General features: G+C 34.3%; 2 protein-coding genes across 2 annotated transcripts; one reads left to right on the top strand and one right to left on the bottom strand.

The window, feature by feature from the left end:
- Positions 1 to 6,691: 6,691 nt before the first annotated feature.
- TRM10 (tRNA (guanine(9)-N1)-methyltransferase-like protein) lies at positions 6,692 to 12,083 on the top strand. Its single transcript, XM_006857728.4, has 3 exons — positions 6,692 to 7,208; positions 9,919 to 10,278; positions 11,505 to 12,083. Exons 1-3 carry the CDS (start codon positions 6,726 to 6,728, stop codon positions 11,811 to 11,813), a joined length of 1,152 nt encoding a protein of 383 aa, XP_006857790.2. The 5' UTR covers positions 6,692 to 6,725; the 3' UTR covers positions 11,814 to 12,083.
- Positions 12,084 to 12,567: 484 nt separating this feature from the next.
- LOC18447635 (Concanavalin A-like lectin protein kinase family protein) lies at positions 12,568 to 16,584 on the bottom strand. The gene is made up of 2 exons (XM_006857729.4): positions 13,849 to 16,584; positions 12,568 to 12,915 (listed from the first exon to the last, which is right to left on the bottom strand). The coding sequence occupies exon 1, from the start codon at positions 15,921 to 15,923 to the stop codon at positions 13,872 to 13,874; it is 2,052 nt and encodes a 683-aa protein (XP_006857791.1). The 5' UTR covers positions 15,924 to 16,584; the 3' UTR covers positions 12,568 to 12,915; positions 13,849 to 13,871.
- Positions 16,585 to 22,569: the final 5,985 nt, after the last annotated feature.

Genomic DNA, 22,569 nt, shown 5'->3' with positions numbered 1-22,569 from the left:
GGATTTGTTTTCTTAAACTTGGGTAAATTCAGCTGCAATTGCATTTGCTTCCAATTTAGCTTAGTTATTTAAACGGGGTATATTATATTTAGCGGCAAGTATATACTATAGCATGGCCCTTAGGGAAAGTCTTCGAATTTAGACAATGGTTATTGGATTGGACCATGAAGATGTGTTTGAGAATAGAGCTTGAACAAGGGTGTCCTATTTGCACAATCCAATGCTTGTTGACTCATGGATGCATGCATGTGGAGTATGTTCCCTAATGAGTATGAGAATAAAGCATTTAGTCGAGTAGCTTGTTTTAAAAAAAAAAAAATTTGTCAGGGTACTGAATATAGTGAAATTTATGCTAATAGCCATATAAATTAAAAGTTCGATTTTTTGTCATACTTTTTATCAAATTGTATTTTTTTTCAAAATGCCCCTACTTAGGACCTAGATAGCCCAAAGTTTAATCTTTTTTACTCATAATCTTATTTCAAACTTTGAAGATCTGAAGTTGTTATGGACATTGATTTATATTCTTTAAGGTCTGCAGTTGATGTTTGAAACAAAAAAACACAAAATTTACTTCCAAAAAAATGCCTCAACTTCGGCTCAACAAAAACCAATATAGGATCTTGAAGGTTCGAAATTGATGTTTAGAACAATTCAAACCTTCAAGATACGCAATTACTTTATGAGCAAAAAGATTAAAAGTCCTAAGTAGGGTCAATTCGAAAAAAAAATGAAAAAAATAGTTATAAATGTAATTTTTTTTTTAGGATTTATTAAAGGGTGCAGTTTGTATAGAGCCAAGGCTCTAAACAATCAAATTGTAGCTCACCTTCAAATAATGTTGAGAAATATGGTTTCAATATTGGAAAATTTTGTAATAGCTTTAAATATATTTTCATCTTTATTTATAAAATTTAAAGCTTCAAAAATAGTGTAGATCGAGCAGGTCTATAAAAGCTTTAAAATATTTAAAATTGACGATCCCAAAATACGTTACCAGATGCAATAATTTCTAGAATTTGAAATCCAATTTTTTCTCATGTTCATGTATCTTGATGCCGAGATGATCAATTTGATGATATTTCGATATCAAAACAACCACTTATAGTGAAAGTTTTGATGTGGGCTCTAATTTGGTTGTTTAGAAGCTCTATATAAACTTTTTTCTTTATTTAATAACAGTAATTCAAAGGAACATTAACATAAAATTCTCTTGAATACATTGATAGCTATCACCAGCTTGGGGATGCCTCCCACGACTTGTGGTGTGAATAGGGCAGGCGGGAATGTGAGCCCTTGGAACAGAGCTAGATCGAGCTAGGTTCAGCTAATTCGAGTCAAGCCTTGGCCTAGTCTATTTTTGGCCAAACCCGGGCTAGCCTGAACCTACTTCGGGCCTAGCATCAGAAATTTTCACGAGCTTTTAAAATAAAAATTTTCTTGCATTTATAAAACGCTAGGCCTAGCCCACAATTTTTTGTTGGGTTTTGCGCCTTCATAGGCAAGATTTATTGCAGGGTCTGGGCCCAGTTTCGTGATTTCAGCCCAAGTTCGAGCCTAGTCAAGCATGGCCCGTCAACTACCCTACTCATGATATATTTTAGTAATTTGACGGTGCAATTCTTTAGTAAAAGGGAAAACTTCAAATAGAACTGAGGCCCTAAACAATCAAACTAGGGCCCACCTCAAACAATTCACTAAAAGAAGTTGTTTTGATGTCCAAATATCCTCAAATTGATCATCTCGACATCAATATACATGGACATGGGAAAAAAAAATGGATTTCAAGTTTTGGAAATAGTGCATCTTGTAACACATTTTTGAACCGTCAATTTTTAAGATTTTTCATTTTTCATAGACCTGCTCGAACTACACTATTTTTTTAAGTTTTAATTTTGTAATTAAAGAGGATAATATATTTTAAGGCTATTACAAAGATTTCCAGTATTGAAACCACATTTTTCAACATTATTTGAAGGTGTGTTTAACTTTAATTGTTTAGAGCCTTGGCTCTATACAAACCACACCCTATGTCAAAATAAGCTCATACAATCAAATCCAGTGTTTTAAAATTTTGAGAAAACAGAATCCCAAAACACAGTATTTCGTGTACCTTTTTTTTTTCTCTTTGTTTTTTTTTCTCTTTTAATTGCCATATTGCTACCATTTTGGATCTTCAAGATCCAAGTGACAACCATTTTATGACTTGGATACTAAAGATTTGAAGTTAGATTTGACTTTGTATATAGGGGCCCGACTTTGGATCTCCAAGATCCAAAGTCATAAAATGGCTCTATCAAGTGGTGGCAATTTTGATTTTTTTTTTAAAAAAAAAAAGAGAGAAAAAGGGTGTGCACATGAATAATGAAATTTTGAGGATTTCTTTAATAATGTGAATTTGTGGGATATTAGCTTAACTTTCTCTTAAAATCATGTTCATCACCATACTGACCGAGTGAACCAAATTGAGTTCCCAGTTGGATTGGATTGGGGACCTGGGAAGTCTCAGCTAGAAAACCTCAAAATCTCCCAAATTTCATGGTTTTCTTGGCAAATTTTTTTAACTTTTTGTTAATAAAACTTCCCAATCTTGATTTGGATTTGGGGAACTTAAAACATTGGCTGGCCAAGTTTGCACTCAATTCCGTCATTTAAAGCACCATTTAAATCTTTTATTTTTTGGATGATATATTTGCTGGTTTAATTGGGAAAATGTTATGATGTTGATGCTGATGATATATTTGGTTTATATTGGATTGAGGCGGGGACTTTTTAGTCGATAAAATTTGATCTAATTTATATCTTGTAGGATCATGGTTGTTCTTAAAATAACAATCAGAATATATGAAATTAATTAGGGAAATTTATCCAAATGTTCATGAGATATAAACTATTTAATATTTTTACTTTATTTCAAAATATCCAAAAGACATATGAGAGGTCACAATTACTACAACCATCCAATGTGAAATCCAATAGCTGGGGTAAAATGTTGAACTATTCATCTCCCACGGCATTTCAACACATTTTACAGTATTCGATGAATGGAAATCATGACCATCCTAACTTATGTTGCACAACCTCCTGGAAGTGTTGTTTTTCATATATCCTTACATCAAAATTTATGTTTTACATTTTCAATCATTTCCATCATGTTCTGTTGGGTTTCTACGTGGGATTGATTTTTATTTTTATTTGTTTTTGTAGATCTTTAAGATATCTATAGAACCTCTAGCATGATTCATTGATTGAGGCTTTGCAAATCAAGTACTTCGAGATGTTCTCAATGGATCTATTGTGAAAATATAATTTTAGGCTTTCAAGGTAAGTAATTTTCTATTTTCTCTATACTTTTATGTATTTTTTCATAGCTTTTGCTTGCATTTTAGGTCTTTTCTTTCTTGTTATCTTTAGTTTCAATATGGAGTTGAGTTTTATTTTTTTTTATTTTGTTAACATTATGTGGATTGAGTTATTTTTGTTTGTTGTTGCAGATCTTTCAGTGATCTACAAGGTAAATAACATTTAGTTTTCTTTACATTCCTATGTATTCCTTTGTTGCTTTTGCCTACATTTCGGTCGTTGTCATGATGTTCTCTTTAGTTCTACGTGGAATTAATTTTTATTTTTTTTAGAATATTATGTAAAATTGAGATATTTTTGTTTAATTTTGTAGATATTTGAGTGATCTACAGGAGTCTTAACATGATTTGTTGATTGAGGCTATGTAAATCAAGTTGTTCAATATGATTTGGGTAATATTTGTAATATTACTGAATTTTTTTATCAATTCTCAGTCGTTTTTTTCAATGTGTCTCATTTTGTAAATAAATCTTTGATCTAATGAATTCCTAGCTACGCTTCTTGATTGGAGCGCTACAAAATATCATTTTGGTTCTCATTTCATTGGATGTGAAGATTTTTTTTTTATATTCTATAATTGAATCGAATTCCAACAAATAAAGAATATTATCGTATGATTATTCATTAGGTAATTAAAAAAATAATATTCTTGCGTTAGTATTATACATTAAATATTAACATTAACAAGAATAACTTTTGCAATTCAGATAATAAAGGTGCTTTTGCATATTTTTTCGTAAATGTGTATTTTGCCATCATTATGGATTTTTCAAACTATTCAATAAGCTATGATTTTAGGTAATTATAAAAATATATATTATCGAGTTAGTACTAAATATTAAATATTTGCATGATTTCGGATAACATTTGCATGTTTGACTTTGAGATTAGGATTTTTATTTTCGAATATTGATTTCATTAACACGATTCGTGGATCTAATGTGAAAACTGAATTTTCGGTAATATCTGCAATATTACATAATTTTTTTTATCTATTGTCAGTTTTATATTACATATTACATTTTCTTTTTCATTTTTTGTTTTTTTTTTGTTGGTTTTTTTTTTTTTGCATCTTCTGACATCCACAATGAAATTGGAAAAAAAGTTGCACACACCATAGTACTATTTTTATTTTTTCTTATTTATTTCATTTTAAATTATTTTAAAGTTGCATTTTCTTAAGGACCTATTTTATACTATTGAATAAGAATTATATTTGATAACATAAATATAATATATCAGTAAGAAATAATAATTATTATTTTATAGGCAACATATATTATATATAGAATAATTAACAAACAAATTATTCTATTCAATGTTTAATAAGAATTATATTTCGTAACATAAATGATTATATATTATTAGTACCATAAGTATAAGGATTTAAGAATTTTATTTTTGAAATTCGGCATTGGTCAATGTACATAGGTTCCTATCATTTTTTTTTTTATAACAAGGCTAATGCTTTTGAAGTATGTCTGAATACCCTAATATATTGGATATAGGTATTAGCAAGACCTTACGTTTTAAAAAACTATTATATTTGATATTGGCAATCGAAAGACCCTATATTATTTTGTCTCTCACTATTATTTATATAACTTAAATTCGCTATCATTTTTATTAATGCAATTTGAATTATTTAATATTTTTTAATTTATGCTATATGGATATGAATTAATTAAATAGTTTCAAAATTCATTTATAATTATTTGATACAATATTCAATTTTAAAGATAAATTCCTTCATTTTTAATTTTTTAGCCTCAGTGTAATCTTATTTTATCACAAATAATATATCTGAATTATCTATTTATTTCATAATTTTAAAGAAATCATAATTATTTAATAAAATTATTCAATTATGAGATAAATTTAATAATATCTAAGACCATATTTTATTCAAAATATTTTTCAATGATAAATATGTTTCAGCAATTAATATTGAATATCACGTACAATGCATGTGCATATTATTAGTTCATTTTATTCGTGGTTCATATTTGATATATTTGCCAATGCTACATATGGGGACCAACCGAATATTGTCATTCAAAACATATTTCTTGAGGAAAAATATAAGATATGACTATTTACCTTAATCATATTTAATTATTAGATATGAAAATCACGTGATAGCATTATTAACTATACTTAAAGTCCATTTTTTTTTTTAATTTATGATACATCACTAACTATATAATTTCACATCTAAAAGTTAATGATTTTGACAAGGTAAAAGTTCTTATAGTATACAATTCCATTTCTTAGCCTTGGGAAAGGGAGAGAAATATGTAGTCTTAGCTAGAGTTCTGGATGTTGTGACAAGGTAAATGTTCTTATTGTATGCGAATGCCATGTCTTATTATGGCCCGGTTGAGAATCTGACCGTTGATGCTGATGAAGCTGAATCGAGGTCATTGTCATAATCCTTGAAGTCTGTGGTAAAGTTTAGTTGTAAGTGTTGTTGAAGGAGGTTCGTTAAATGTGATAAAATTGTGAAATGGGAAAATGAAAAATATTTGATTTATTTATGTATACCGAGCAAATAATCCTAAAGGAGATCAAGATTTATTGGCAAAACAAGGTGCGCAAGCTGGTGACTCGAACATTGTATGAAGGGTACGAAATGTGGCAGTGATTGTTTCTTTTTGTAGTTCTATAGTGGGATCATGACTTTGTTTGGGGATTGTTTATAAATAGACCGTTTATCTTTTGTATATAGAGCTCACGATTATTTTTGTCCTTTAAATTTCAAAACAGCTGGTTGTAAGAGTGTCATTGAATAGATATAAAATTTTAAAAAAAATTTCAAACTTCGTGTCTCACCACAAGCCATCCAATTTGAAATCTAAATATCTACCGCCATGTACAAAAACTAAATGATTTCTTTATAAACAATCCCCTTTGAAAAAGTCGTGTATTTTTGTGATTGTTAAGAAACTAATCACTGCATCATTGAGACGGATTAATAAAAGAAATAAGTTGCTATTTTTGTAAATAAAAAGAAAAAAAAAAAAAGGAACAATTATATTATCCATAAACCAAAAGCCTTAATAACCAATTAAGACATCAAATGATTATTTATGTTTGGACCCAAAAGCCTTAATAACCAATTAGGACAACAAATGATTATTTTTATTTATTTTGAGACTTCGGTTGAGCCTAAATGTTTTGGGAATTTTGGCTACTAAATTACAAAAATATAAAATTTCAAAATCTGATTAGGCGTCCTATGTCCTTTTGAAGAAGTTATTTATGTCTAATTCCGATATAACCGAACAATCCAGGGACATTTTCGCATTTCCCTGGGCCTATAAATTAATTCCCTCTGCAAACGCCAGGCATAGGCATCAGCGATGGAAGAAGCCGAATCCAACGCTAATGGCCAAAATACCCCTCATTCAGGCACCGAAACAGCTAAAAATGACCAAACTACCCCCCTCGCAGGCTTTGGGGCTCTCCCTCTCTCCACGCCATGCCCAGACCAGAGCAAGCAGCCATTGTCGAAAAACGCTCAAAAGAAGCTTTTAAAGTTGCAGAGATATGAGGAGAAAAAAGCCCAGACAAAGGCGGCCTCTAGAGAGAGAAAGAAGCAAGAAGGTGAGAGAAAGAAGAGAGAATGGGAAGAGAAGCTTAATGGGGTGTCGGAGGAAGAGAAGGCGAGGCTTTTAGAGAGTAGAAAGGAGTTGAGGAGAGAGAGGATGGATATGAGAGCGGAGGAGAGAGAAAAGAAGAGAGACAAGCTGAGGAGGGCAATGGAAACCGGGCAGAACATTGTTGTTGACTTGGAATTTGCAGACTTGATGAAGAAGTCCGAGATCAATAGTCTTGTTCAGCAGGTCTGGTGTTCTCTCTCTCTCTCTCTCTCTCTTTCTCTCTCTCTCTCTCCCTCCTTACTTAAGAGTTACTTAGTTCTTGCTAAAGTCCATGTTATTGTTTAGTAGTTGTGATGCCCCTCAAAGTCTCTCTCTATCTGTAAGTGTTTAATTTTTGTTGGAACTTATTGTTTCTATTTGATTATTTGGGTCGTATTCTTTGATCATGAATCATTTGATTTTTGTTCATTTCTCCAAATGTTTTGCTTAAGCTGTACTTTGGGTTTCTCTTTCCATGGCTGTTGATTAATGGGTATAATATATAATTTGCTCAATGCCTAGAAATAACCATGGTCTCTCTCTCTCTCTTACATCACGCACGCATGTGTGTTGGTGAAATTGAAGTATTGTGAAATTGAAATATTGGGTTGGTGCTGAAATCTTATGCAAGTGCTTCTATGATGAATTCACTGATGTAGCTTGTGTGTATTGGATGTTATTCTCCTTGGTAAATTATGAATGTTTAATATTCTATGAATCTGTCAATACTAGAAAGTCTAGTATGGCCTTTGTGTAACTGTCGATGCAAATGTGGTGAGTTGATTGTACTTGCTTTTTGTTGTAATTTTCAAATGCTATTTGATCTATTTTCAAGTGTAGATGAGATTTTGGGATCAGAATTTTGCTACAAACCACAAGTCTAATTTGGAAAGCATATAAGGTTTTAAACTTTACCTTTCTTTCAACTACATGCTCGAGTTTTTGCGACAAAGACCTTCATCACAAGAACTTTTGCTGACACTTCCCCATCTTAGATTCTTGCTTCTATTGGACAGATTTTACTGCAAAACCAGTTCCCAGTCCAGCTTTTATTCTTACCTGGTATTCATTTTGATTCCCTTTCCATTTCTCAAAATGCTATCGCAATTTCCTTTACCGTAAAAAGTTATTTGCAGCGACCGAACTAACCATAAATTTTATTTTCTTAGGCACCTTTGAAAAGAAATGCATTGTTTAATTGAATGAAGGACTTTGTTTGTTTAGTATCGGAGGGAGAAGCTGTTTATGAAAGGCCCTAAGTCCATGGTCTCATTTGGATTTTCTAGCTGCATCCAATACCTTTATTTGAATCCCTTCTCGTGAATTAAGTTGCTAAGTTGTTATCATAATCTTCGGTAGTTATTGCACACTTTGTCAGGAAACGTGGATTAGCCCTTTATTTATTTGAACTCTTTTTCTTTTGGATAAGTTTGCATTCTCATATGGATAAAATCTAGTTATTGTTTTCTTCTAGATTAATAGTTCCCCCTTGATTAAATAAAGAGAAAGTATATAATGAGACCATTTATCTTCGATATAAGGTGGTCACAATTAATCTTGACTATTGGATGTAAAATTAAGTGGCTGCATTTATTTCATTGGCCAAGCTCAAAGTTAAATTTTTTTTTTCTCAAACTTTGTGATACACCCAAGCTATCAGATTTCAGATCGGATGATTGAAAGTAATTGTGACCTCCATGTACCAAAGATAAATGGTCTTATTGTATACAATCCCGTAAATAAATAGTTTGGGAAAATTAAAGTAGATATGAGTTGCTGGTTTACAAAACACTTACCCCTTTCTGTTTAGTTAAAACTTATCCTCCTTGTTTTATAGTGGCATTTAATTTCTTCCGGCCTTTGAGGACCGAACCATCATCAGTATTTTCAAAGAGTGAATTATCTTTCATGTTGTTGATGGTTTCTTTAAATGTGCAAATTCTCCCATTACATTCATCTAGAAAATTGGTATTCATGCCGTCGAATTTGTTTAAGGTGTATATATGTGGAAGTAAGTCTCATGCTTTAGATTTGCAATAGATTGAATGGCAGAACACAGTTTATAGGGGAGCATGACCATATAAACAGGTCAAGCAAATCTGAAGACTTATATCCATGCGTATTTTGGTTATCTGTCAATTGATGGTTGATTTTTTTCTACTTCTAAATCGAAAGGGAGCTTTAATATTTTCTTAACAATGAGTTTTGTGGCAGTTTCAAGCCAGGAATAAAGCATCCTCATTATCATTTTACAAGTGAATATTCTTAAAAACTTAACTGGGTAACCAGATCAGAGGACTGGGCCTCTGTCTCTCCATTCTAGGAGACTAGGACACCTAATACCACTATGCACTTTTGTGCTTGAATTGATTGTCACCATGATACAATTACTTTGGGAATCCCATTTGTGGAGCACTAAGCATTGTATTTTTTGTCAAATATACTCACCTGAGAACTTGAAGAATCAACATCTATTCGAGAAAAAAGAACTTCGGATTGAGATAAATTTTATAAAGGAACGAAGACTTCGGTCATCAAGCCTACCTCTAATTTGATAGAATCAGAAGGTGATACCCTCTTTTCGACATACTTGAATATCTTATTTCTTTGTCATGGCACTGGGTTGACTCCACTTCTTTAGACCCCATGCTCACGTACATTATCCCTTTGTTTTGTCGGTGGATTTGTGGTAGGAACCACATAAAGCGCAAAAGAAATCCAAGTTGGCAATGCATAAGTCTCTCTCTCTTCCCCTTTTGTCCTTCATGAAGTTTTGCATATATAAATCTTTGATTATTCAGCATTAATTGGCTGCAATTTTAGCAGCAAACTCAACATAGCCTGCTTTGCATTTCTTTTTATAAAATTAGGCATTGAAAGTATACATTGCATTTAAACCCCAGAAAATTTGCAGATCATGTATTGTTATGCAGTGAATAAGAAATGCTCTATTCCGGCGCACCTCTGGTTGACAGGATGCAAGGAGGAGATGGGCACCCAACTGCAGAAAATCCCTGGATCTGAAAACTGGATTATAGAGAGGGAAACTCGATCCTATATTGAAGCCTTGCATGACCGAAAAGAGAATTTGGTTTATCTAACGGCTGATTCTGAGAACACCCTTGAAGAATTAGATCCCAAGGAAATCTATATAATTGGGGGTTTAGTGGACCGCAACAGATGGAAAGGGATAACTGAGAAGAAGGCAAAAGAGCAAGGGATCAAATCTGCTAAGCTGCCAATTGGAAGTTATATAAAGATGTCAAGTTCTCAGGCAAGTTTAGTTCTTGATGTGACTGTGTGAGAGAGAGTGTGTGTGTATTGGTTGCTTTATTTGTTCTTGATTATGGGAAAGCTTTCTATATGCTACCGGATATAGGGAATTTATATAATATGCCACCCCTGTCCCAGCACTTCGATCTTAATGTATGGCTGGATTGGGGTGTCCAATCCTCTCATGGGCAAACCTACGAAAAATATAAATCATATTTTAAAAATAAAATGACCAAAATACTCTTGAAAGTTTCAGGGGCAATTTGTTCATTTTATTTTCATTAAAGTATTTTTTAATATGTTTTTAGGTACAACCCATTGAGATGATCACATGCACTAAATTTCATGTTGATTTGATTTTGAAAAAAAAATTAAAAATAAAATACTCTAAACCGTTAAATCTAGATCAAAGAGTCGGGGCTTACTTGTGACATATGGCTGAAGGTATCCCAGCCATTCATTCAAATCCGACGGCTGGGAGAGAGTGGCATATATAAATTTCCTATGCCTAGTGGCATACAAAAAGCTCTCTCCTTGATTATAAGGTATAAAATGAAGCCTTTGACAATTGTCCTGGTTGCAAAGAATTTTGTTTGAGTGCCATTGGTTGAATAATCTTGAAAATGACGTATTCTCTGGGTTATGTGAAACAACCATGGCTCAAGTATTGAGAATTATGATAGGCTATACTTTATCTACTTTTCAAAGGTGTGTGAATCTCTCTCTCTCTCTCTCCCCCACCGCCCCCTCCCCCTCCCCCCTCCCCCCCTCTCTCTCACCAAAAAAAAGAAAAAATGAAAGCAGCAGGACAGGTTTAAATTGTCTCTGAACTGCCAGTTTTCTGCTGTCTTTGCGTGCACACAAGGAGAGAGGGAGAGAAAAAGGGAGATCAGCTTGTTGCAAATCTACAAATGGGGAGAATCATGGTATTAGGTTTTAAAAGCAGCATCTCTACACCTCAATCTGAATGTACCCAAATTGAATCCCATTTTTCCTTTCCCTATTCCACTCCGGTTCAATTTGCTGATCATTTTCTAACAATCCATTATGATGGACTGAATTGCAAAAGCGAAAAAGAGGTGACTGGTACTTCAATCTCCATCCACCATCAAGGATTGACTCCGACCATTGACCTATAGGAAGACTTTTTTTTCTTCTTCTATGCTAAACCATACTTAAGCCCAATGGAGAAGAAGAAATTCTGATCTTATGCTTTTGATGGAGCAGGTTCTCACTGTAAACCAGGTGGTAGAAATCTTATTGAGCTTCTTAGAAACAAAAGACTGGAAGAAATCCTTCTTTCAAGTGATACCCCAAAGGAAACAATATGCCCTTGAAGAACAAGAAGATGGAGAAGAAGATGGACTTGAGGCGATGAGGAAATGCACTGAAGAGCAAGAAGAGGAAGAGAAAGAAGACAAGGAAGAGGGGTTTGAGGCAAAGAGGAAATGCATTGAAGAAGATGAAGGACAAAACAAACAAGATGGCTTTGTGGTGAAGAGGAAATGCACTGAAAAAGAAGAATTGGGTGGCTGAGAGGACTGTGATCTTGTGCTGTTTGTATGATGGTGAAGCATGGTCTTTTATGTGCACTTTTGCTGTGTACTGACTCTTCCCTTGGAATTTGGAATTTGGAATTTGGCTCACAAACTGATTTTGGTGATGAGATTTTAGAGAGAGAGAGAGAGTTCTGAAAATTGCAGGTGTTCAGCTGCAATAAAATGTTAAACAGAGAGCATGTATCCTTGAAACCACTAAAGCTAGACTTTTGTCAATGAATTGTCATTAAAGATATTTTGTGGTAAACCCTTTCTTACTCCACCTATATCATGTACTCTATACTATTGTCACTTAACCAAACCATATTATGTTTTGTACCCTATCTGAAATAGTTTGCTAATTGTTTGTCCTGGTTTCTGTGTAAGATTTTAAGCTCTTTTGCAAATCCTCAAGTATTGCTTGGTCGAGGTTCTCCTCTTGAATTGTACTCTGAAATACTTGGATTATTTCCTCTCTTCCCAAAGGGACCTTGAGTTTAATGTATAAGGTCTTGTAGTGAGTGAACATATTTCTCCTACATATGGATGCAACCTGCAGGTTCTTAGTTCAACCAATGTTTTTCCTTTGTGCAAAATTAATATTGATTTATGGCAAATTTTGAAGTTCTAGAGATTGCAAAAAAGAGAATGAAGCTTTTTGAAATTTGTACAGACATCGGATTTATCAAAAGAAAGAAATATGCACGAAGCTTACAATTTTGTCATTAAAACTGGAGGCAGCCACAAGTTACTTAGCTCAAAAGATTGATATCAATATACAAAGTTACAGATCCGAAGAAATGGAGTCTCCAATGAATTTGATATACATTTAATATGAAACCAGAGAAAACAATCTTCGTGAAAAATGCAAATGCGCTCCCCTTTGCGTACAACTTTGCCTGTTAACTGACAACAGAGAAAATAAAGTACATCTATTACAGATACAAGCTATAGAGAGAGAGAGAGGGAGAGAGGAGGGGGGGAGAGGGGGACAGGGAGTTCTGAGTTACATATTTGCAGGAACTGAAAAGTACTATGATTTATCCAATACAAGACGAATCGTGGCAACTGATATCAGATGACTCTGATGAATTGGTTCACTGTCAGAAAACAAAATGGAACTCTTCAGTCTTGAATTCAATAATTATCTTTGTAGAATATTGTAAACTGTGAAGTATATCATAATCATAAATTTCAGCTCGAATCTAATAATTTCAGTATGAGAACAAAGACAAGTCCTGGCATTGATCAACTATCACAGGTAACATTAGTTCTTCGCACCTATGGACTTGATGAACAAAATCTACGAGGGCAATTTAAGTTTAGGAAGGGTTTAAGAATGGAAAACAAATCATTGATGATATAATGGAGAGGATATAAGGAACATAGTTCAAGCATTTCTGAAGGATAGTGCAGTAATATTAACATAAATGAACGGGTAGAGGGTCAGATTTTAATTCTTTCTGATAATAAGTATGAGAGCCCTATGAACTTGCAAAAACTTGCAAATAACAAAAACCATTGTGTTGAGAGAGAGAGAGAGAGAGAGAGAGAGAGAGAGGGGAAAGGAAACTACAGGCAAGAATAGCAAGCAAACTAAGGAAACACTGAGCATAGATCAGAACTGAACCTGGGAAACGAGAGAGAGAGAGAGAGAGGGGAAGGAAACTACAGGCAAGAATAGCAAGCGAACTAAGGAAACACTGAGCATAAATCAGAACTGAACCTGGGAAGAGAGAGAGAGAGAGAGAGAGAGAGAGGAAGGAAACTACAGGCAAGCATAGCAAGCAAACTAAGGAAACACTGAGCATAGATCAGAACTGAACCTGGGAAACGAGAGAGAGAGAGAGAGAGAGAGAGAGAGAGAGAGAGAGAGAGAGAGAGAGAGAGAGAGAGAGAGAGAGAGAGAGAGAGAGAGAGAGAGAGAGAGAGAGAGAGAGAGAGAGAGAGAGAGAGAGAGAGAGAGAGAGAGAGAGAAACATGCATGCTTACAAACAAATAAGCCACACACAAAACAATAGTTAGTGCATTACCTCAACCACAGAGCACAGGTCAACTAGTTCAATTGGTCAATCTTCAACTCGTAAAATTCCTTTGAATTCCCAATTGTTTCCGCCTCCAAAAATATCTGATCTATAGTTAGAGATAACTCCCTTGAGAATTTGATGCTTGGCTTAACAGCCGGCACCTCGGTAACCTCTCCCTCCCTGTTAAGTATATGCAAAACCTTCCTCGTAGTTGGCCTCTCTTCAAAATCAGGGTGAGCACAACTCAACCCAACAAGAAGCAATCTCCTCATCTCTTCTCTATCATAATTCTCCCTCAAACTCACATCAGCAGCATCAAAAAGCCTATTTTCTCCATGTAAACTCCAGACCCAGTCCACCAAATTCACCATGTTGTTCTGAATATCCTTTTCTATGGCCCTTCTTCCACAGCACAATTCTAAAAGTACCACCCCAAAGCTATATATGTCAGTTTTCTCAGTGGCTTTCCCATATTGAATATATTCAGGGGCTAGATAGCCCATAGTTCCAGCTGTTAGACTGTTATCAGGGGTCATATCATGCTCTGCGAGCTTTGCCAGCCCAAAATCACCCAACCTAGCATTGAAATCTGCATCAAGCATAACATTGCTGGTTTTGATATCTCTATGGATCACTTGTTGCTCGCATTCTTCATGGAGATATGCCAAAACTGAGGCTAACCCAATCGCTATTTTGTATCGATTTGGCCAAGGGAGTGGGTTACCGTGTTTCCTCTCTCCATAGAGGGCTGTATCTAAGCTCCCATTAGGCATGAATTCATAAACCAGAAGGAGCTCTCCATTCCCACTACACCAGCCCTGGAGTTGAACAAGGTTTCGGTGCCTTAAACCAGCTATGATTGTTAATTCGGCTATGAATTCCGATTTGCCCTCATGGTTCTGCTTTTTTGATCTCTTAACTGCAACAATGGTTCCAGAGTATTTGAGAATTCCTTTATAAACTGTTCCAAAGGATCCCTTCCCTAATATTCGACTCGAATGGAAACCCTTAGTCCCAAATTTCAGCTCTCTATATTTAAATTTCCGAGGGCCTTTTAGAAACTCTGGTCTGAATGTGTTCTCGAGCATGAATCCGCACCATTTCTTGATCAAGAACCAGACTAGTATCCCAAAAAAAAGACAAAAAACCAGAGAGCCAGTGATCTCTAGACCCAATTTCAGCTTTCTACTCAGACGTGGATGTTTATGGCATTTTGAATTTGGGGGAACCATGAGAGGCTTGATCCAAGAATTTGAAGAAATATTATTTGAACTAGGATCAGGCTTCGGCTGAAACCCAGAAGTTCTGAAACTCCAATCCTCAATTTTATGGAGCTCAGTGTTCCCCTCTCTTGAAGCCGAAAAACCCACATACATATACTCCTCAAAATGCATCGAGAGATCAGTTCTCAGAGTGAAATGGGGCTTCGTCGGCTTAAAACTCGAATAACTCAACCATAAAAGAACCCTTTTCTTCTCATTGCTATATTCCACCCAAGCTGTTATCAAATTTCCACTCTCCAAATCAATCCCAACATCATCAAGATTCAGTGTTTTATTAAAGGGAAGAGAATTCACATCAAGACCAACATGGTTAACGCTCGAATAATTGAACCGAGCATCAGAAGATGTATAGAATTCAATGGCTATAAATTTGTTCTTGAAGCTTGAATCAAAGGAATTGAAAAGACCCAATAACCCACCTGAGCTACTCAATGTATAGTTACTGGAAGAGATGAAAAAGGCTAACCCATCTCCATAAGATCCCTGGTCTACACTGGAGATAGAGAAAGAAAATCGAGTCGAGAAGGCAGCTGATATATTGGTTCTTGGGTCAAAGAATTTTACAGGCAAATTGTATAGAGCCTTACCTGTGCTTGAGCTAGGAACGCCGAGCTCTCTGGTAAGGCCAATCGTTCCATTATGAAGGTATGAATCCCCCAGTAATGTGATGTTTCTGGGAGAAAAAGAAGCGAAACCAAAGCTTATGTTGTCTTCAGTTTTCTGGTTCTCTGCAAATGTTTGATGGAGGAGGAGGAAGGTTAGAGAGAGAAACAGTTTGGTTGGAACAAGTTCTTTCATGGCAGGTTGGGAGGTAAATACATGGTATAAAACTGTGAGATACTTTCCCCCCTCTCTCTCTCTCTAAGAGCTGAGTGGCATTATCATTTTCTCTCTCCTCTCTCTTCTTTTTTGCTTTCTTTCTCAGAGACAATTGCAGGGAAGAAAGAAACTATTTGCAGGGGGCAGGAGAGAGAAAGGAAACACAGAAAACAAGAGAGAAGATGGGTTTTAACAATGTGGGCTTTTTAAGGAGTTTTGGACAAAGAAGAGAGAGAGAAAACAAGACAGAAGAGATAGAGAGGGGATGAGTTCCTGTCATTTGTGGAGCTTCTGTGTTTAAACGGCTATGGCGATGGCTACATGGCGTTATGTTTTTAGTTCCCTCTGATTATAAACGCCCCTTGTTGGCAAATCACTTTCAGAAATACCCCTTCAATGAAATTCTTGACTCGCAGGAGCCAGAATTTTACCCCGCTCCAACAAAAATAAAAAGACACATATTGATGTTTCATACATGCATGAGAGAGGGGCAAGAGAGTGTGAGGAATACATGAAAAAAGTTTATATAAAATTGTAACATTATATGTAGAAGTAAGGTAGCAATAATCTATATTGTTTATCTTGTTTGGTGGTGAAGATTTGATCATATATAAAAACCATATGATGCGAAATTTGATAGTTTTGATATATCACAAAGTTCAAATTTTTTTTTTTAAAGTTTGAGTATGGTTGATGAAATAAATTCAACCATCCAATTTCACATCCAATGGTCAAGATTAATTATGACTACTTTGTACCAAAGATAAATGTTGTCATTATATGTTTTTTCATATTTTAAAAGATGTGTGAAATCTATACTTTCAAACTAAAATGTATAATGCGAATATTGCAACTTTATTTTTATATAAATAAGATTACCACCTTATATAAACAACAACCTTGATTGATTGATAGATGGTTACTGGTCACATGGGAAGATAGATTTGTTGGACCATATTTAGGCTTTTGGTGGTGGACTATATAAAAAAAAGTGTGGCTTTTATAAGGTTGCAACCTTAAACAATCTAATTAAGACGTACCTCCAAATTTTGTCATAATATATAATTTTGGTGTAAAAAATTCTTAAGATTGTCTTAAAATCTATTTTCATATCTAATTATAAAATTTTAATTACTAAAAATGGTTAAAATCAAATAGATCTATAAAATATATGAAAATCATGAAAATAGATGGTCTAGATAACGTGTTGCAAGATGCACTATTTTTTGGATTAAATATATATACATCTCAATTTCGAGATGATCAATTAGAGAGTTTTTTAACATTAAAACTACCTTTTCCGATAGATTTTTTGAGGTGCTTTAATTCTACATTTTAAAGTTGCAACTTTATATAAACTTTTTCTATCAAAAAAAAACTTTTCAATGTTGGAACCATATTCTTTGGTGTGGCTCCGAGGTGTGGCTTTGCCAAATATTGGATTCTTTGGCCAATGAATATTGCATTGTCGATAAAAAAATATTGTCCACTTCGATTATAAAGGGAAAGTTATATATAGTACTACAATTTTATCAAGTTGTACCTTAAATCTTGTCAGAAAGGATAATCTAATATCTAAAAACTTACAAATCAATCATCTCAAATGAAAATCATGGATATCCAAAAAAAAAAATTCCTTGAAAAATGGTCTTCCATATTCCATATTTTACAGGCCACTCATTTTAAAGTGTTTATTGATATATTAGATCTACACCATTTTAGAACTTTATATGCTACAATCAACGGCAAAAATAAATTTGTGGGCCCTCGCAAAAGTTATTGAATTAAAAGGTGCGGTTTGTCTTATAGTAAAATTTTTGAGGTAGACTGTAATTTGATTTTGTATAAACTATTTCCTTAAAACTAACGTCATCAAATGGGATTTTGAGGTACGGCCCTACCAAATATCCCGGTGCTGCGAAAACCCCAAACGGGCCTAACCCCAAACGGGCCTAACGAGGAAAGGCAAATTCTACAGAGGGGTATTCTAGTAAATATTTATTATCGTTCGGGTCATTTGGAAAAAGGTTGACCTTTGGACTGATGTGAGGCGCGGCGGCAAGTGCGAAAGGATTGAAAAGGAATCTCGTTCCCAACGGTTGGGAAAATATGGTGTAGACCATTAATTCGTGGAGTAATTCCACGATAAACCCTCTTCTCATTTTTTTTTTTTTAAACGATATAAATTTTTTTTTCAAGATTTCACCAGTACTTTCTAATCTCTTAAATGAACATACCTTTCATATATAATAGCACATTGTTGGAGCACACTATCGTATTATCAGAGCGCACCTTCGTATTATTGAAAGGTAGTGATTCCATAATGTTCAACTGGTGGACTGCACTTATACAGTGTTAGAGTCGCTTGATTCACTTTTAAACAACACTTATATATTGATGGAGCCCCTGTACGGGATAGAGGAGAGAGAGGGGTAGGTAAAGTAAAAGTAAGATATAGTAGTTTAAGTATTTAATTTTTGGTTGAAGGTATTTATATAGAAAATGTATTTTGAAAAAAAAAAGTGAAAAAAAATTAAGTCGGCAAGGTGCATAAAAAGTATAGCCTTTTTTTTTTATGCTCTCTAAACTCAAAAGATTTTCAGGCTCCCAATGAAGCATATTGTCCATTCACTTCCTCAGGCAAAATCAAATATAGAAGTATTTTTCGGACATGAAATTTGGGTAATTTAGCCTCCTTAATCCATATGCTATACTAAAAAAAAAAAAGAAAAAAAAATCCAAATTGCAATCTCTATGGGTTTAAAAAAAATAATGCTTTAATTTTTTTTTAATTCAAGGGTGAGATCTGACTGCTAGAAAACTTAAATTTTAAATTTTTTATTTAGGTGATTTCTAAAATTTCAGATAAAAAATATTTTCAAGTTAGTCTTTTGCGCGACGGAGTAAGTGTACATATGAGCATAGTATACGCGCTCTATCCCAAATGAATGGTTTACTAAAGGTTTACTTTTTCAATTTTCGCATGAGATACGTCATATGAGCAAAATAGTTATTATTATTTTTTTCTTTTTTGTTCAAATTTCACCTGGAAAGTTCTCTATTTATATATAATAGGGGGGATAATTAAATCCTAAGTCCGTCCAGTTGGGCATATCATATGTTTTTTCAGCAGTTTCTGTAGCGCTACAGCTTTGCTTCTTGGCAAAATTTAGATTCCTAGTCCAACATAAATAAAATAGTTAGCATATACTCGATTTAATATTTGCAAATTAGGAGTTAAAATATTTTTAATAAGGTATTAAACTTCAATGGAAAGAAAGAGAGAGAGAGAGAATTTTGCAAATATTAGAAATTAAACTCCAATACCTCCACACATCAGGGTTTGCACTAACATCCATGCGATAGATGTAGGAGGTCGTTGTGCCACCGAAACCCACAAATCAACAGTAACAAAACATTTCAAAAAATGTTATTTTTTTATTTTAAATATTAAAATAATTTTTTAAAATAGTAATATTAATTATTTTTTTTTATAGCCATGTTCATCATGCTATAGATTTTCAAAATATTTGGACCCAAAGTCTATCGCTAAGATGTTTTACAAAGGGAGGACTTCTATAATTAGATGAGTCGGCCGACTCATAAAAGCTGTTTGTTCTTTATAATCTATCAATTACAAGGTTTTTCAACCTCAAAATACTATTTTCTACGAGATTTTTGAGGTGCACCTTGCTCCTACAATACAAGGCTGCAACCTTATATAAAATTTTTCATCTATATGGAGAGAGTAAGCAGTAAATATTGGATTTAATATTTAGAATCTAAAAAATTACCCTTTATTTGAGATCAGTGTTTAAAACTCAGATCGGTGAGGCAGTTCGTTCATCCACAGATCTGTTTCAGGTCGTTGAATCATTTATTTAGTTCGAGTTTGACTCGGTCCAAATTAGTGATCCAAACAAATTCAAAAAAAAAAAGAGATAAAGTATGAATTAAATTGGAGTTATTAGGGTGGGGATTGAGATGAAATTTAAAAAAATATTAAATAAGCTAAAAAACGAAATAATATATCAGGAAGGCTTTTAGGGGGAACCAGGTTGAGACCCAGAGCCGGTTCAATCCCAACTAATTCTCATCTAAATTAATGATCCCGATAAGGTTTTGAAACATTGTTAGAGAGAGAATTGGATAAGATTTTAAGATTTGACTAGCTGCCTAAAAAAGAGGTGAGGTGTATATTTGATGAGATCAAGTTAAAGGGGCAACGGTCACAAGGAGCAGTTGTCTTTAATGGATGTGCTTTGAGACTTGGTCCATCTATGATTCCACTCACCAACTTAATGAAGCCTCAACATTTTCAAAGTAATGCACAATGCGGTCCGCACTTTCACATGTACGAATAAAGAGTAATGGTCGCGTAAGACCCTATCACACTCCTCCCCCGCCTAAGTGGGACTTTAAACGAGCGTCTTTAAAGATATCTAAAAAATCAAGTCTCACATTCATTTTATAAATTTTTTAGAGATTTGTGTCAAATTTAATAATAATCGTTTGAAATCTTATACACATGCATGTAGAAAGGTCTCAAAAGATTATGTCACAAATAAAACCATATATACGTTGCAATCCTACTAACATTAAACAATGCCTAAAGAAATCCACCTCACACTTGTTCACATGGAGAGAGAAAAATCCACCTCACATTTGCTTACATGGAAAGAGAGAGAGGTCCCTAATGTTGTTATTTGAAGAGAGAGAGGAATCGAGCTTGAGAGCTATAGAATTTAAATATGAAATGGAGAGAGAGAGAGAAAGAGAGAGGTCATTGGTGCTGTTATTTGCAAAATATAGAATTCACATGAAGTGGTGAGCAAGCACCCACCCTCGGGATCAGAATAGAAGAAATGAACGACTAGGACTTTATTTTGTTTTCAATTTTTAAATTTTTTTGTATAAAATAGCATAGGAGAAATTTATGGTGCTTACACTTTTCAACCAGGCGCATATTCATTTAAAAGTTGTTGGGTTTATGTGGCCTTTAAAGGTCTTATGAGTGTGTATTGAAACATTTTAATTATAGTGAAACATAAACTCAATGGGAGTGTGATCTTTCGAGGACCACACTAAACAAATGATGTGTGCTTATGTCAGACTGTACTTATCGATCTAGGCCAGTCGGTTGAAAAACCTAAGGTACTTGAGTATGAAGAATTAAACCAAGAGGATTTTAGGTTAGCCCTTGATGAGGTCGGAGCTTATGTCTAGATGAGTGAGTCGAGAGACTGTGTGACTCTTGTGTGTGATAGTAGGCCTATTGAGACGGGGGTCAAAACTTTATCTATGTTTCATCACACGGCATGCATATCGATAAATCGTTCGAGTAAGTCAGATATCCACTTTTGGGTGAAGCGCATGCATGTGAGAGATATACCCCTATGCACTATAGAGTTGTAGTCGCATTAGGTCGTGGTGACCTTAACTCGTCTCTAGGGGATGACCTATAATCCATAGACTGTTATTGCGACCCCTTGATTCATCGACCTGATTTTGGTGACCCGCTAATGAACCCCTGCTTGGACTGTGAGTCATGAGAAACACTGGGTCGGTTCGATAAAGCTAGTATAGTCTGTAGTCCACAGTTGAAGGTGGAGTACCCCCATTATTATAGATTGAATTCCTAAAATCATATGGATCAGTTTTCCATCATATTAATTTAATTGTGTTCATTTTATTATTGAAATATTTTTAGTTTTATTAGTTGAATTTTTATGAATCTCTCGATATTTTATTTATGTTTTTTGGACTTATAAAAATACAGTTACTGATTTTACAAGATTGTAAAAATTCATATATTAAATTGTTTATAAAATTCCATTGGGGGCCCAAAGTGCACATACGCCCACCATGTGGCATGTGGGTGGGGGCTCACATGTGCCACAAAAAGGTGGCACACCCCACCCCTTGGATTCTCTTGTTGCTTTGTGTTCAAGTTTGTTAAATATAGTAACTTTGATTTGTGGCATGTGGTCAAATCTTGAAAGGGAAATATTGACTTTATCTTATTTGGTAGTATTTATTTGCTTGATAGTTATTGACATATCCTTATAGAATATGTGATATGGAACATGCAATTTTATGGAATGCATAATATTTATTTTATTTAAATATATTGATGGGAAAATAGTTTAAGAAAAGGGAGATAATGGTCCAAACACCTTCCATAATGTTGATGACCCATCCATAGAATGAGTGGCTCAGATCTCTCACCCCACAAGTCACCTTGATCTCTAGATTCAATATCATAAAAGAAGCAAACTTTGGGAAAACCCTAAAAAACCCTAAACTTAAATAGTTACTATAAATAAGGGTGCTCTCTTCTCAAGCTCTACACACAACCTCTCTCTCTCTTCTCTCTCTCCTAGATGGGAACACCTCTCTCTCTCTCCTCTATATTTCTCTCTCTAACTTATTCTCTCTAAAACCTTAAGTAGTACTCTCTCTCCTCTCTAGACCTAAGAAGAAACTAAAGGTTGGAAAAATTAGAAAGAAGCCTAAGTTAGTTTTGGGGGTTAAGGTTTAATAGAGATTTTAAGGTTGGTCGGCCAAAATCAGCCATTCCGGTTCGAGATTGAAGTTAGACCGTAGATCCCGAGCCATTGGATGT

Source organism: Amborella trichopoda, chromosome 10, assembly GCF_054954075.1.
Source record: "Amborella trichopoda isolate Santa Cruz 75 chromosome 10, AtrichopodaSantaCruz75HAP2 v2.0, whole genome shotgun sequence".
Taxonomy (NCBI): domain Eukaryota; kingdom Viridiplantae; phylum Streptophyta; class Magnoliopsida; order Amborellales; family Amborellaceae; genus Amborella; species Amborella trichopoda.
This window is presented reverse-complemented; position numbering and strand designations above follow the sequence as displayed.

What these genes read in the sequence shown, in the direction of transcription:
- LOC18447635 (XM_006857729.4), bottom strand. Translation starts at nt 15,923, where the DNA reads ATGAAAGAACTTGTTCCAACCAAACTGTTTCTCTCTCTAACCTTCCTC.
- TRM10 (XM_006857728.4), top strand. Translation starts at nt 6,726, where the DNA reads ATGGAAGAAGCCGAATCCAACGCTAATGGCCAAAATACCCCTCATTCA. An exon ending in TCAATAGTCTTGTTCAGCAG is followed by an intron (nt 7,209 to 9,918) that starts GTCTGGTGTTCT and finishes GAAAATTTGCAG; the next exon opens with ATCATGTATTGTTATGCAGT. An exon ending in TAAAGATGTCAAGTTCTCAG is followed by an intron (nt 10,279 to 11,504) that starts GCAAGTTTAGTT and finishes TTGATGGAGCAG; the next exon opens with GTTCTCACTGTAAACCAGGT.